Source organism: Pleurodeles waltl, chromosome 4_1 (assembly GCF_031143425.1).
Source record: "Pleurodeles waltl isolate 20211129_DDA chromosome 4_1, aPleWal1.hap1.20221129, whole genome shotgun sequence".
In the NCBI taxonomy this organism is placed as follows: Eukaryota; Metazoa; Chordata; class Amphibia; order Caudata; family Salamandridae; genus Pleurodeles; species Pleurodeles waltl.
The window spans coordinates 132,183,435-132,199,620 of record NC_090442.1 but is presented as its reverse complement, the minus strand read 5'-3'; the positions used below and the strand labels follow the sequence as shown (position 1 = coordinate 132,199,620).

Below are 16,186 nucleotides of genomic sequence, written 5' to 3'. Positions count from 1 at the left end.
AACTCACAGTGAATTCTTTAAGCAGTTTCATTATTCCAGGACTTAAGTTATAAAATCATCTCTGGACACGTGTTTCAAGGTCAATCCTTTCTTCAGCAGAAAAAAATCTAAAAGCGTTTCACCCTCGTAGGTGAAGCCAGTGCTGGAGGTGTTCCAGGCATCTCTTTCTTACTGAAAAGACCGGCATGGCTTCAGCTTGTCTAATTACAGGCACCTGATTGGTCTCTTTAAATACTAGTCCGCCCCAGTGGGCCTCTCAAGTGAGCAGTGCATGCTGGTTGTGGTGGTCCTGCAATTTTTTCATTTTGCCCCAAGTGGGTTGCTGGAGCCAAACGAAATAATGACCCAAAGTGCAAAACCTTTGTAGGCGAATCCAAAGTAAAATTGTCAGATTTGCTGTGAATAACCCAACCTGATTGCTCTTATGTGACAATCCATTTTTAGTCACACAGACCTGCTTCGATGTGCAGTGGTGCTGCCTTCCCGGCTGGACAGGCCGGTTAATTATCAAAAACAAAGTTGTCCTCATGTGAAAGCGCACTCCCAACAGGTTATATAAACGGTAAGAAAAAGCAAAGCCAGCAACTCACAGTGAATTCTTTAAGCAGTTTCATTATTCCAGGCCTTAAGTTATAAAATCATCTCTGGACACGTGTTTCAAGGTCAATCCTTTCTTCAGCAGAGAAAAATCTAAAAGCGTTTCTCCCTCGTAGGTGAAGCCAGTGCTGGAGGTGTTCCAGGCATCTCTTTCTTACTGAAAAGACCAGCATGGCTTCAGCTTGTCTAATTACAGGCACCTGATTGGTCTCTTTAAATACTAGTCCGCCCCAGTGGGCCTCTCAAGTGAGCAGTGCATGCTGGTTGTGGTGGTCCTGCAATTTTTTCATTTTGCCCCAAGTGGGTTGCTGGAGCCAAACGAAATAATGACCCAAAGTGCAAAACCTTTGTAGGCGAATCCAAAGTAAAATTGTCAGATTTGCTGTGAATAACCCAACCTGATTGCTCTTATGTGACAATCCATTTTTAGTCACACAGACCTGCTTCGATGTGCAGTGGTGCTGCCTTCCCGGCTGGACAGGCCGGTTAATTATCAAAAACGAAGTTGTCCTCATGTGAAAGCACACTCCCAACAGGTTATATAAACGGGAAGAAAAAGCATAATAATAATGATTATATATTAAAACAAAAATCATTACACAGCATTAGAGAGGCAATATTTACCAGCTTCTCATGGCAGGAATGACGCCGGCACCGTCCATCAACTCGAAAGGTAATTTATTTTCTTATTTCCTGTGGAGTACAAAAGTGCATAGTGCTATTCAAACAAAAATGGCAACGCGTTTCAGCCTGAACTACTATTTACTCTATCTCTATTGATTTTTCTTCCTCTCTAATTATTATTGTTGTAAGTAAAGTGCCTATATCTAAACATTCACATTCCACACATCTATGAAGTGCAAAGAACAGGATTATTTTTCATTTTAAAGATACATCTGTTCTATGAATCCTATCAAGTTTTCATCTCCTTTCATTTTGGGATTTTTGGGGGATTTTTGACTCACGGTAAAGTACCTTTGAGCATGAGAACAAATTAATATCATTCCATCAAAGGAAAAGGAAAAAAGCTAGAGCAAGGGAATTTGAGTAAAGTACCTATATCTACACAATCCTATTCCAACATCTATAAGGTGCATAGAACAGAATTATTTTTCATTTTAAAGGTACATCTATTCTATGAATACTGTCAAATTGTTTTCTCCCCTCATTTTGGGATTCTTGATTCACGGTAAAGTACCTTTAAAAGAAAGGACAAATTGAGCTCATCTTGAATATATTCTAAGCAAAAAAGAAGAAAGAAACAACGTGGGTATATATATATATGTAGATGAGAGATCACAACAAAACAACAACCAACCAGGGATGTAATCTGGATCCCAAATGATACAATGTGCCACAAGAAAAGGAAATATCCAAGAAAGAAGTGAATCAAACAGATGGTCTCACCAAAGAACAAAAATATTTTTCCACTACAATGTTTCGGCTTCTGCCTTCCTCAGGTAGTACAAGATGGCGACAATGTGTCCCAGACTTCAGCCATCTTGCTTTGCAAGGTGTGGGGGCACTCTGGAGGGCTCTGAGTGGCCAGTGCCAGGAGTTGACGTCAGAAACCCCTCCTGATAGGTCCATACCTGATAAGGTAGCCAATCCCCCTCTCTGGGTTATTTAGGGTCTCTACTGTGGGTTCTCTTCAGATTCTGCTTGCAAGTTTCCTTCAGGAATCCTCTGCAATTACTTCATCATCCTCTTACCTCGGATCAACCGCAGCCTGCTCCAGGAACAGCTGTAACAGCAACAAAGTATCCACAAGGGATACCTTTCCTCTGCAACTTCAGCTCCAGCCAGCACTGCAACAGTTTCCACAGTGTGCACGCTCTGAGGACTCCCTGTCTTGATCCTGCACCAGAAGGACCGAAGAAATCTCCTGTGGGGTGACGGAGTCACTCTCCTGCTCCAGCAGGCACCTTCTAAGACGACGACCAGTACCCTTGGACTCCTCTCACATCAAGGGGCGTGCTCCTAAGGACTCAGAGATTGGACCCCATTGACATAGACTGTACTGAGGTATTGCTGATGCAATTTGGAGGAGGTAAGACCTTGCCTTCCCTGAGAGCAATGGTACCCCTGTGTACTTTGTCTTCTTCACTCCTGAGGCCTCTGTGCAAATTCCTTTGTGCACAGCCTGGCCCAGGTCCCTAGCACTCCATCCTGCAACGCTTCACTCGCTGAGATGTTCTCCAGTGGCATGGGACCTTTCTTTGTTGTGCTGCAACAACCGTGTTTTGCACCTCCTTTGTCCCTGTGTTCTGGGACTCCCGTGGGTGCTGTTCAGCATCCCGAGGGCTCTCTAAAGTGCTGAGAGCCCCTTCTTCCTCCTCACACAGAGTTGATGCCCCCAGATTCCTCCTGGGTCCAGCCAGCGCCATTTTGATTCAAAACCCACTTTTGTCGTAACCAAGGCTTGTTGGCGACTTCCAACACAAAATCACATCTGCATCAATATTCATGTCGTCGGACATCCTTTGTATCATGCAGGAAACTGCTGACATTCTCCTAGGGTGCATTCCTGCAGTCTTCGACTAACTGGGGACTCTTCTTTTGCACCCTCTTCTGGGTTAGCCGGGGCTCCTGTCCTTCCTGGAACTTCTTTCGACTTCTGGACTTGGTCCCCTTCCTTTGCAAGTCTTCAGGCCCAGGAATCCAGCAGTTGTTGTTTGCAGACTTGGTTGGTTACTGCATAATCCCAATCATGAGGTGTAGTGTGTCCTAAGGAAACTTGCAATACTTTGCTCCTGCTTTTCTGGGCTCTGGGGTGGGGTAGTTTACTTACCTTTACTGTCTTACTCTCCAAGCAATTCCGCACACACTACACTTGTCTAGGGGGGAATTTGTGATTCACATTCCACTTTCTTAGTATATGTTTGTGTTGCCCCTAGACCTATTTTCTCCCATTGCATTCTATAGCATTTCCTATTGTTTGCATTGTTCTATGACTATTTACGTGTCTAATTTTGGTGTCTAGTGTATATATTGTGTATAATACTTACCTCCAGAAGGAGTATTGGGGCTCATTCTGAGTTTGGCTGGCGGCGGTTGCCGCCAGCCAAACGGGAACCGCCACTTGGCCGCTCCGCGGTCAAAAGACCGCGGAGGCCATTCTGGCTTTCTCGCTTGGTCGGCGGGCGCCCGCCAAAGGAGCGCCCGCCGGCCCAGCGGGAAAGCCCCTGCAACATTGAAGCCTGCTCCGAATGTAGCCGGCGGTGTTGCAGGGGTGCGACGGGTGCAGTTGCACCCGTCGCGATTTTCACTGTCTGCAATGCAGACAGTGAAAATCTCTCTGGGGCCCTGTTAGGGGGCCCCTGCACTGCCCATGCCATTGGCATGGGCAGTGCAGGGGCCCCCAGGGGCCCCACAACACCCGTTCCCGCCATCCTGTTCCTGGCGGTAAAAACCGCCAGGAACAGGATGGCGGGAAGGGGGTCGGAATCCATGAAGGTTCTGCCCAAGCAGGGGAAATCCGGCGGGAAACCACCGGATTCCCTTTTCTGACCGCGGCTTTAACGCCGCGGTCAGAATGGGCAATGAAGCACCGCCAGCCTGTTGGCGGTGCTTCCGTTGCCCCCGGCCCTGGCGGTCTTGTACCGCCAGGGTTTGAATGAGGCCCATTGTCTCTAAGATATTTTGGTACTGTGTCACCCAAATAAATACCTTTATTTTTGGTAACACTGAGTATTGTATTTACTTGTGTATAAGTAAGGTGTAACTATAAGTGGTATTGCATGAGCTTTGCATGTCTCCTAGCTCAGCCTAAGATGCTCTGCTATAGCTACCTCTATCATCCTAAGCTGCTAGAACACTACTACATTTCACTAATAAGGGATAACTGGACCTGGTATAAGGTGTAAGTAACCAAGGTACCCACTACAAACCAGGCCAGCCTCCTACACAAAGTAAGACTAAAAGTCTAACTTTATTACTTTTCGATATGCCCAAAGGTAAAGTTAGAACAAAAGTCTAACTTAGACTAAAGGTCTAACTTTAATATTTTTCGGTGTTTACAAAGGTGAAGTTAGATGAAAGACTAACATTACAACTTTTGAGTATTCACAAAGGTAAAGGTAGAACAAAAGTCTAACTTATACCAAAAGTCTAATGTTACTACTTTTTGGTACGGACTTACAGTTTGATCTCGCTTGGTGGGAGCTGTCATAGCTTCTGTCAAGCAACAGCAAACTACTATGTCCCTAGGGTGGGCACCTGTGGACATAAAAGGCCTGCCATGGGTGGTGGCAGTCCCCAGGGCCATTAATGGCTCCAAGGTGGGGTATACGGTCCCCTCCTTTGTTGATGTAGGGCCAGCACTGGGGAGGTGATGGTCCCTCAGGCTGAAAACAGCCCAGGAGATGGGCCAAGTGAACCCTCTCTCCTTTTAAAATTCCTGGGGCGGTGGTGGTCCCCAGGGCAATGCCTAATTTGAAGACCAAGCCCCAGGGAGGTGGTGGTCCCAGGGCCTTAAAAGGCCTCTGGAGGGGGGCCTCATGGCCTCCTCCTCTTAACTACACCTTGTCCTGGCCCCTGGTAGGTAGCAATTCTCAGGGCCTATATCGGCCATGGAGAGGATGGTTGTATGTTATCACATGTCCCCAGGACCTGGTCCACTCGGGCGGAAATACAAACAAGTGTGGGAGACCACCCTTGCTTTAAAAAAAAAAAATAATAATGGGGATTTATGGATTCTCTGAGATTTTTGCTGCTAAAAAATGCTTTTTGCCCCAGGTGGGTTTAATGGGGGACCCCAGCACCAGGCCTAGGTGGTCAGGGTATTCCAACCCTGCCCTCATTTCTTTATTTTTAACTTTTGTTTGGTACTCCGCTGGTTCAGAGTCCCAAATGGCTGCAAACACTTCCTGGTTAAAGTATTGGCAGCCAGTCAGATCTCAGCTTGAGATCTGTTGGATCTGCAGAGGATCTGTGTCCCTAGATATCTATATTTTTTTACTTCAAATATCTCTGAAACTACTGTACAGATTTACACCAAATCACAAAAAGTATGCTTTCTGGACCAAGAGACTACTTTCTGCCAAATTTTTTGTAATTTCATCAAGCTGTTCGAGCTGTTGTTTTGTCTAAAATCTATAGTGGAAATTGCATAGGGAAAGCCCATTTTGTGATTCCCCCTTTTCCTTGCCCCCCCCTTAATGAATCACCCAGAAACGTTCAAGACAGCAACTGAAGTGAGTGGCATACTAATTTTGAAAATTCAGTGAAGATTTGTCAAATGGTAATAAAGTTATTGGCAAAACAAAACGTTTTTCCTATGGAAACTAGGTTCCAACTATAACTCCCTACTGTTGACTAACATAGGTAATACATATATAGTTTTTATGAGGTGCTGATACCTGGTCATTTCAAAGCACTAATAAAACCTGTAAAGAGCAGGTTAGGTTCCCACCGGAAGTAAACAATTACGCTTGACCTGGCATGATCACTGTACAGAACAGCTTTTGGAATTGAAGGTAGTTAATGGTTTTCCACAGTGTAGGACCTCCTAAGGATCTTCCAGTATATTTTAGTCTCTTGAAGGGGCTGATAAGCTGAAATAAAGTGGACCACTGGTTCCTGGAAGATATACATGATAGTGAGCTTCTGGAGGTAACCAGGATCTATACCCCTGTGCTTCATGCAGGATACTCTGGGCCTGATAATGAGTGGGTCAATTAACTCTGACCCATGTGCAAACTCAGAGGTGTAGCTTAGTCAGAAAAATTGGGAGGGCGGTAAGTTTTAGACTTTTCAATGATCATGCTGGCATGTTTAAATACACTACAGGACCAGCAGGGTGCATGAGAGGGGCTAATGGGGCAGTGGAAGGGGAGACAGACGAATCTCGATTGGTAGGGGTACTAATTGAGAGAAAAACATATTTTGTAAAATAACCAGCATTTTTAAAGGCTTTCAAACCAGATCGAGGAAGAGGGTGGGTGTGCCTTTTTGTCTTTGTGTATGGAAAAACTCCTGGTACAATCTGAAAGACGCCTCACCATACGTGACTGAAAGTACTTGTACCCAAATATTTACCCAAAAATACATTTATTAGAGAGGTGTAACACCCCAAACACCCCACCCACTCAAGCTATGCTCCTGAGTAAACCCTGGTTTACACATGGGTCAGAATTATAAGTTAAAAGTTATTTAACATATCCGATAATTATCCTATGCATTAAATACCTCAACCTTTGTTAAATTTCAGCAGGTCAACCTACAAAAATGTAATGGAAGAAAAGCATACAGTATTTACTATATCACGCAGGTTTTGGTGCGTTAAATACCAATATCTACAAGCTGCAATTATTTGTCACAATTGACAAATAAACCTGTGATACTGTATTTATCAGGTGCAATGACACCTAAACCCAAAATCAGGCCCAGAGTACTTTGTATTCCACTGAGACTGGCTTGGCATTGCACATTGTGGTGGTCTGGTTTTGAGCTTTTTGGGCAGCCAGAGTAGAACATTTGACTATATGCTATAATAATCCAGGTATTCCATTGCCAGAGCTCATGTCAACTTTCTTCTGTGATTCAGTGATTAGTTACCTTAAACCTTTCTGTTAATTATTTATAAAGCACTTAGAGGGCAGCGCTATAAAAATCCATAACATATAAACAATTAAATGGAGAACAGGAAAAGAAAACAGGGTCATAAATGCACCCAGCCAATGAACACTGGTACATATATATATATATATTTATATATTTATCTATTTAAGCTCACACCAAAAAATGTATGTCATTACTGTATACAACCTGTTGTACACACACACACCTCATCAGACAGAATCACCATCTCTATCAACCAATGTTTCATCACCAGTTTTGGTTGTTGTTGCAAAGTCATAATTTTGCCTTGTTCACCCCCATTTGTTTTGATGACTGATAGTGATGGCAACTGACTGACTGACTGTGCCCTGGGCTCTGCTAGCCAGACTCAGGACAGTGCTACATTGAAACAAATACAGTACACTATGTATTAGGGTACCCTTACATTTGCATGACAGGCCATATAAGCCCCTAGTAGATAATAGGTCAAGGGTGTCCCAGCTACCTAGAAGACTCTAGTAGATAATGGGGCATGGAAGTTAGAAGCCCAGCAGATGTGCTGCTCTTTGCATGTGGGCACTGCTGGAGGTTTTCTGTCATTTTTAAATGCAGCCTGATGATGCAGACTGCATTTAAATGGAAATTGTGTCCCAATTCAACTTTGGTGCTCTGGGCACTTTAAAAGTGATAATCTACATTATTTTTACCATTTAGGTGCCCCCAGGGACTCTCGTAGGTGTCCCAGGGGTGGGGGGTTGTGTAACCATAAGCATGGTCCTTATAGAATAGGCTTTATAAACCCTGGTGAGGGAAAACTGGTCATTTCATTCCCCCCATTGTAAAGACTGGGCTCCACAGGCTAACACTGCAATATTGTACTTGATTGCAAATATTGTTAGGAAAGGCATAGAAATGTTATTCCAGGACTTAAAAGAGTTGTTTTGATAAATCCAACAATTTGCAATTGGTGAATTTATCATAACTTGTACAGAAAATAGGTTATGAGTCTTTTCTTTCTGTAAGCCAAAATTCAGCCTTCTGGAGGTCGCCCCTAATTGGTCGGAACTAACAGGATTAGCAGGGATGTTTTGATTAGGTGATAATGGGCTGTCTAGGGGAGAGGCTGTCTGCTGAAGGGGGCTCTGCAGCTGCACAGGAATGCCAGAGCAAGGGGAGGGATAATAAAACATCCAGCCTCAAAGGAGAGCAGGAGATAAAGGGAATGCCAGGCCACCTACCCTCACACCCTATACCCCTCCACCAGGTAGCAGGCTTAAGGAGGGAATTTGCAGATGTTAAGAAGAGGAGAGCTATGGAAATGAGTTATTTTAATTAGCTCCGACTGCTCTGCTGAAATTTCAGCCATTTGGAAGAATGGTGCTTTCTGGGACAGGAATGTGCCACACTTTGGAGGAAGAGGTCATGCACCTGGGTGTCGCCCTGCATTCTATTGTTCAGGAGTGCCACCCGTCCTGATGCCCAGGAGCTGTGAATATATATGTGATCTGCATAGTCTCTTAGTTCTGCTGCCTGAAACTACAAGAGAAAGAAGGACTGTCCTGTTGGACTCTGGATCTGCACTCTTGGCCTGCAATTCTGAGTGAACTGTGCCTGCTGCACAATCTGGTACTACAGCCCTGGGGATGGTGCCTTGCTTTAAGAAGGCCTCAGGAGTGGACTCCCTGCAGCTACAGGTTAAAAGAGCTGCACCTGTATCAGCTCCAGCAAGAGTCTCCAGCCTGGAGGGCATCCAGTGGACTTTTAAGGATTTGGTCAGGTGCACTGTGGAAATTGTGGTCCTAACTTTCCAAGGACCATACAAGAGATTCCAGACCCTTGGGTTTGTGTTTTGGACCCTTTGAACCTGCAAGGAGGACTCCAGGAAACACCACCTGAAGTTTGGAGAATGTTGGCAAAAAGGCTCCAGGAGGTGATCAGCTGGCCTGAGAAGTCAAGCCGGCAAACCCTCGCCACAACCCGGCCTAGCTTTCGAGTTTGTCCAGCTGAAAAGCTCTGGAGATGTGACTTCCCAGATTTAACCAGGAGATCCCTGAAAATCAAGCCGGCAAACCCTCACCGAATCCGGCCTGATGAAGAGCATCAAAGGCCCTCAGAAGAAAAAGCTTCAGAAAAGTTTCTAAGTGTGAGGGTAACATTTTGACTGAGGCCTCCTGCTTAGGGACTCCATCGCGGTCAGACTCAAACCTTGACTTTAGTCCGGTCTATTGCAACCAGATGTCCTGATTTGATGCTTTGTGCTTCTAAGCAGTAGAAAGTGTTTATTCTTAAAAAAATCATATCTCCGGTTCTCTACATTCGATTTTTGTCATTTTGGTGTTTACTCATAAAAAATATAACATATTTTTATAAATTGGTGTGGGATTTTTATTGTATGGTGTGTCTCACTTATTTACTGTATTTGTGTTTTTCAATGCTTTACATTCTTGTCTCCTAACTTAGGCCTGCCTGGTCGGTTACAGCTACCAAGGGTTTAGCAAGGTGCTAATTTACTGAGACCTTTAAAGACCCTGTATTGTGTTCGTAGCCTCATTGCCAGTTGTAGGTTCATACTTACCACTACCAATGACCCACTTTCCAACAGTTTAATTTTCTTTACTTTTAGCTTCAACCAGTAGTCTAAATAACCATCGGCACACTTCCTGTCTGACTGCAAGTTCTCTCCAGAAAATCAGAACCTAAGCTGTGGCATAGGCGTAAAATACTCCGTAATACAAAGTACTCGCTTTAGGAAATATCATCCCAAAAACTGTTCGCCTTACAACAACTAAAACACGTATGACACAAGGTACTCACCTGGGATCCAAAGTTCAAGCAATTCTCATTGTTCAGTAGAATCAGAGGGAACATTTGCGCAGGCGTCCATTAAAATGAAATAGAGTCCTCTGATGCATACATTGCAGGTTAAGATGTAATGTACTAGAGTACAAATTAAAGACCACCTCTGCTCTGTCTGTATCTATTTGTAGCCAAGCAAGTGTGTATTCAGTAAAATGATGGGGTAGAAAATTAGGAAAAATGTTTTTGTAAAAATTGACAAATTTAAATGGATGTTAGAAACTGGTTATTTACTATGACTGATGTTACTTTGACGTATGTGATGTACTTTCCTTTTTCAATTATATTTTAATTTACAATGTATCCTTACAAATTATTTACAAGTAATAACTAATGACAGAATGAAGATGGTGACCAGATTTTGAGCAGAATTAGAATACAATTTATAGTCATTATTAGGCTCATAATTAGGTTAATATTAAAATTAGAGTTAGAGACATGATGGGGCATTGTTAGGGTTATTTTTGTACTATACACATAGTGATTCTCAATTGGTGCGTGTGGACATAGCAAGAAAAACTGCTGTAAGACATTAGTCTGTAGTTACTTTCCTGTTACACTGGTCTTGCATAGTAAAAAAGTTTCTGTGTTTGGTTCTAGATTTCCTGACAATGAAGCTACAGCTTTTGTTGACGGTGATTCCACAAGAAATAAAGACCTATTGAACAGGAGGATTCAGAGGTTCAAACACCTGTGCATAGGAAAATACACCACTGTGGCATCAAATAGCTCTATCCTGCGGCACCATCATACAATAGTAAACAGCTACCTTTTGCATGAGTCTGACCTCCATCAGCATGTCGAAACCCATGTTCATGGTGGGAATGGCAGCCCCAGGCGGTTCGCCTAATAGGTTTGTAATGTGGCTGTCAGACCATCTGGAGTGCGGTGGTCGGACCACCAATGTGACATTAGCGGTCGTAGGTCTACCATTGTTGTAGTGAGGCCCTAAGTCATGGGAAGCCAGCAATATTATTATAACAACAAATTGAATTCCTCTCCTTTCTTCAACAGTAGTATTTTTGCTTGAAAGTCTCTATATACGTGGTGTCATAGTGGATGTGTGCACTAAGTTAGCTCATGAAACACAAATCAACGTTTTTTTTTGTTCAATGAGAAATTGAGGGATAAATCCAATCACAGGCTGAATTGCACAGTGTGAAAACAGGACACTCTCCTAAAACCCCAGCTTCTTTACTAGGACACTCTGGCCTCGTTATGACATTGGAGGTCCAATGACCACCAGGGTCGTGGTGAAGGTCAGATCGCTGCCAATGCAGTGGTCCGAGCGCCACATTACGACTGCCAGCACTGCCAGATTTCGACTACATGACAGTCTGGTGGTGCTGGCAGTCCTAATCCAGGGCGCTGCCCTGGGGATTACAACCCCCTTCTCCACCAGCAATTTCATGGAAAGGCTGGAGGAGATGGGGTGCAGTGGTGGAATGAGATGTTATCATCGGAAAGGAAACAGGCACACTACTTGGGTCTGTTGATCATTTCCTCCTATCTTTATATGAATATTTGTATATTTGGAATAATTGTAAATAATCAGACATATCAGCAGCTATCATGCAGAACTGCTGACACATTACACTCATCCAGTTGCTGTAACTGCTTTTAGCATTACATTTTTCCAACCTATTCACTGTTTTGTCTGTTTATAGTATTTGAAAGTGCAGTGAGGAATCCAGAGGGGAACATGTTGGTCAGATACAATCTAACCAATGTCATACATCTGTGTACAACTGTAACTTTCATGAACAAGTTTATGATCACAAACAAATATTACCAATAAAAACAGCCTTAGTGGGTCGCAATTTTGTAATGAAAATAAAATATTCCACTTCCACAAGTTCCTCAAATTACATTGAAAACAGAGCTTCCTAGCAGCAAGTCCATGCAGAAGAAGCTCGTCCCAATCCACCTCTAAGAAAGTTGATTATAATTTGGGGTGGGTTTCTTGCTATGTCAAGGTATAATAGCCCTCCTTGTCAAGATGAACCCTCAAAGTCACTAAATTAACCTGAGATGAACCCCTCTATGGCACGGAGAACAGACATGCTTACATTAGTATATTGTGTAAACTATTTATGGAGTACCCAAACAGTAATAAAGTCCAAAGCAATAAAAACAAAAACAGAATTATTTAAATAGACTAAGAGCCTCATTATGGCATTTCCGGTCATAGGAATTCCAATGCCAGGGCGGCAGTCAGACTGCCGCACTCCAGGTGGTCCAGCTGCCACATTACAACCCTCGTGGTTGAACCTCTGTCTCCACCAGGAACATGGTTTCTGATGGGCTGACGGTGGTCAGATTCATGGTCAGCCACTGAGGCACTAAGTTAAGCACTGCTGCAATGATCACAAGTCCGGTTTCCACCAGCCTTTTCAGGGCAGCGACCTCACCATGAAAAGGCTGGCGGAAACATAGTGCCGGGGACCACAGGGGATCCCCTGCACTTCCGATGCCCATGTTTTGCAGACAGTGTGCATTACAAGGGTGCTGTATTGCTACAGTATTGGCCTTGGCTCCCTTAAGTGAGTCGAGACCACAATGGTAGCACTGTTCCCGCCCGGCTGACTGGTGGGAATGTCGTAATGCAATGTTCCCACTGGTTAGTCCAATGAGAACAACGTAATACTACAGGGTATGAGGCAGCCAGGTTAATGGCCACCTCTTCCCCGCAAGTTCAGTAGTCAGCTTGTCATTGATCTCTGGGAAAAGAGAACAGCTGCATTTTACTAAATATTGTTTAACACATTGCAATTAATATATGACATAATTCTTATAGGAAACCAGATGAGAAGGTATAAAGTTGACAACTGGGATTCTATATTTGTATTGGTGACTGTAACCTTTTTACCAAAGAACAGAGCCAGCCGGGATTCCTCTGACCTACCAAACTCCCAAAAATATTAACCAAAGCTATAACAGGTATTGGCAAAGCCAATAGGACTGGCTGAAATTGCCTTGTCACTCACTGGTGGGTTTAGGTACTCATTAAGTCATACATGCATATTGTCACGTTCTTAGGAATTCAGCCAGTGACTCATTCTTGCTTTCACTCATAATAAAACACACACAAACTTAACAAATATATACTACTGATTAAATTTGGTGGACATAAGTTTGCAATAAAAATTAAGCAAAAAGTTAAACATAGCAATAGCCAGCCATCTTGGAATGGTATGTGCACAAAGTATTGTTGTCCAAGATTGCCACCATGTGATTCACAGTAATATGTCGCCTACCTTAGAATAGTAAAACAATGATACTTTCCCAATACTATTTGAATATGACTGCTCAAAGGTTAACATTGCACTGGACCAACATCTTAAAATAGTTTTTTGCAGAGGTAATCATTTTACCAAAGCAATGTGGCTGACAACTTGCTTTTAAGTGTGAGGGCTATCCTTGTAATGCTAGCTGTATTTAACCACTGACTCCATTTTGTGCTTAGCTTAGCTTCAGATGCTGTCACATTAGTGGTGCAGGTATTTTTCCACAAAGCTTGTTTTCTACACTAAGGGGGTCATTCTGACCCCGGCGGGCGGCGGGAGCCGCCCGCCTGGAGGGAACCGCCAGAAGACCGTACCGCGGTCAAAAGACCGCGGCGGTCATTCTGGGTTTCCCACTGGGCTGGCGGGCGACCGCCAAAAGGCCACCCGCCAGCCCAGTGGGAAACAGCCCTCCATGAGGATGCCGGCTCCGAATGGAGCCGGCGGAGTGGAGGATGTGCGACGGGTGCAGTGGCACCCGTCGCGTATTTCAGTGTCTGCAATGCAGACACTGAAATACAAAGTGGGGCCCTCTTACGGGGGCCCCTGCAGTGCCCATGCCACTGGGAATCCCCCATGGCGGTGCAGCTTGCTGCGCCGCCATGGGGCCCTCCACGACACCCCTCACCGCTATCCTGTTCCTGGCGGGCGGAACCGCCAGGAACAGGATGGCGGTGAGGGGGTCGGAATCCCCCATGGCGGCGCAGCAAGCTGCACCGCCATGGGGGATTCCCAGGGCAGCGGAAAACCGGCGGGAGACCGCTGGTTTTCCTGTTCTGACCGCGGCCGAACCGCCGCGGTCAGAATGCCCAAGGGAGCACCGCCAGCCTGTTGGCGGTGCTCCCGCGGTCCCCGGCCCTGGCGGTATTTACCGCCAGGGTCGGAATGACCCCCTAAATGTGTTTTCATTTCTTCTCACCAGCACCGGGTTGCACCGTGCAGGAACATAGCATGGGGGATGTGGACGGTAGACATGATAAGAGAGTTTCAGACTGGGAATGGTTTCAATGTTTTCAGTATGGAAAAGTACTGCTCCTCTGCCTCTGGAATGCGCATTGGGGCAGGGCCCATTTCTTTACATGTTTTCAATGTAGACTGAGTACAGCCAACATTTGAAGTCAACAACCAAAGGAAAGGAGGGGTAAATTGCTCAAATCTTCCTCTCAAGTGTTTTTAAGGTATATAAGGTGCGGTAGCTTGGCACTGAGGTAGAAGGAATTCATTTTGGGGGTGGATGCACTGCCCAGAACAAAATCCCATTGGAGAAGGTTTCTCCCGTCTCAGCTGTCCAGGGTTCCAGAGATTGATGTTGGCACCAGGATGATGTTGTTGGATTCGATCCCCATGGTGATGCATGTTTGCATTTTGATTCTTAAATATCTAGCTTTGCTGTGCATACATATCTATATATATATATATATTCACTGCATACATATTCATTGTTGATGCATTGTACTTTTTTATGCCTGTATTACTGCATTCAAGTTAAATGCTAGTGTTCATATTTTTGTGTGCTTTATTTTGATATCTGAGAAGTGCCTTAATAAATACATTACTCAAACTAGGAGTGCTGCATTTACTCTTAGTTTGAAGCAAAGAAGAGCAATCCTAGAATGAAAACAATGATGCGTTCTAGGCAATTGTATTCCAAGATGGCCGCCCACTGAGTAGCACTGCCTGTGAAGAAATTAAACTGGGCCTATGTAAGCAGAAAATGCAAAACTAAAGGACTGCCCACTTATCCCATGAACTTAAGTTATTTTTCTAGGCAATTGTATTTCAAGATGGCCGCCCACTGAGTAGCACTGCCTGTGAAGAAACGGAAGTGGGGCCTCTGTAAGCAGAAAATGCAAAACTAGGACTAAGGACTGGCCACTTATCCCATGAACTCAAGTTTTTTTTTGGGTGGATGTGCACATATGATCAGGTGAAAAGAATGTCTCTAACACAACTAGAGAGTCAATGGCTGAAAAGGGCCAACCCACTGCACTATGCACAATCTTCCTCAACTGGCATTTATTAGATGGGGTAATGAACACCATACCATTTCTACCTTAGTAATCTGTGAGATTCCATGTTACAAAATACCTGTCTACAGGCTTTAGCACAAGATATTAACAAACCACCTTTACAAGCCTGTTGGGTTTAACATAAAACTTTCATGCTAAAAGAGACAGGCTTACTGCGGTGCACAAAATATTATTAGATACAAATATCCTGCAAAGAAGTTTGCAATGTGAAGTATACCATGGGATAGAATATCATAGGTAAAAATACAGTTTTTAACTGTTTAATATTGTTTATTTTAATGTAGTTGCATATAAAATCATTTTTTAAATTCTGTTATGTTTCATTACTTTTGTGTTAGAAGTTATTATTTTTAGGTTAGTTATGTGTAATCATTTTTAGTATAGTTTTTTTGCATGGTATTACATTTAAATATTGTATTTTATGTGCATGTATTTATTTATTGACAGGTTGTGTTTGTATGGGACTATGGTGTGGCATTTTTTTATTTTTTGAATATATATATATTTTATAATTGCTTGTAACTAGTTAATTTATGTTATGCTTTTTAATTTGTCAATTTAACTTTTAGTTATGTAAACTATTTGAGTTATAAATTATGTAATATATACAATTTAGCAATCACCAGATTAATTTGTTGGTTTTATATTCATGAATTCTATCATGTTTTAGAATTTTATGCAACAATTTTATAGTATTATTATTTTTTAATTACTGTGTAGGTTTTAATTTTTAGGGTTGTACGGTGGGATGTGTCATCTATATTTAAACATTTTAATTTATTTTGGTAAATATGTTTTAGTATTATTTTGTTGATAATCTTAATTTTTAATGTTGTAATCCTACTTCAGAATTATTTA

General features: G+C 43.2%; 1 protein-coding gene across 1 annotated transcript in view; it reads left to right on the top strand.

Moving 5' to 3' along the window:
• The window catches only part of LOC138287453 (cystine/glutamate transporter-like), a 348,836-nt gene extending 336,557 nt beyond the window's left edge, over positions 1–12,279 (top strand). Inside the window, exon 12 of the mRNA XM_069227882.1 lies at positions 10,615–12,279. Coding sequence (XP_069083983.1) covers positions 10,615–10,679 — 65 coding nt within the window. The 3' untranslated portion in view covers positions 10,680–12,279. The remainder of the gene's footprint in view (positions 1–10,614) is intronic.
• The last annotated feature ends 3,907 nt before the right edge of the window (positions 12,280–16,186 follow it).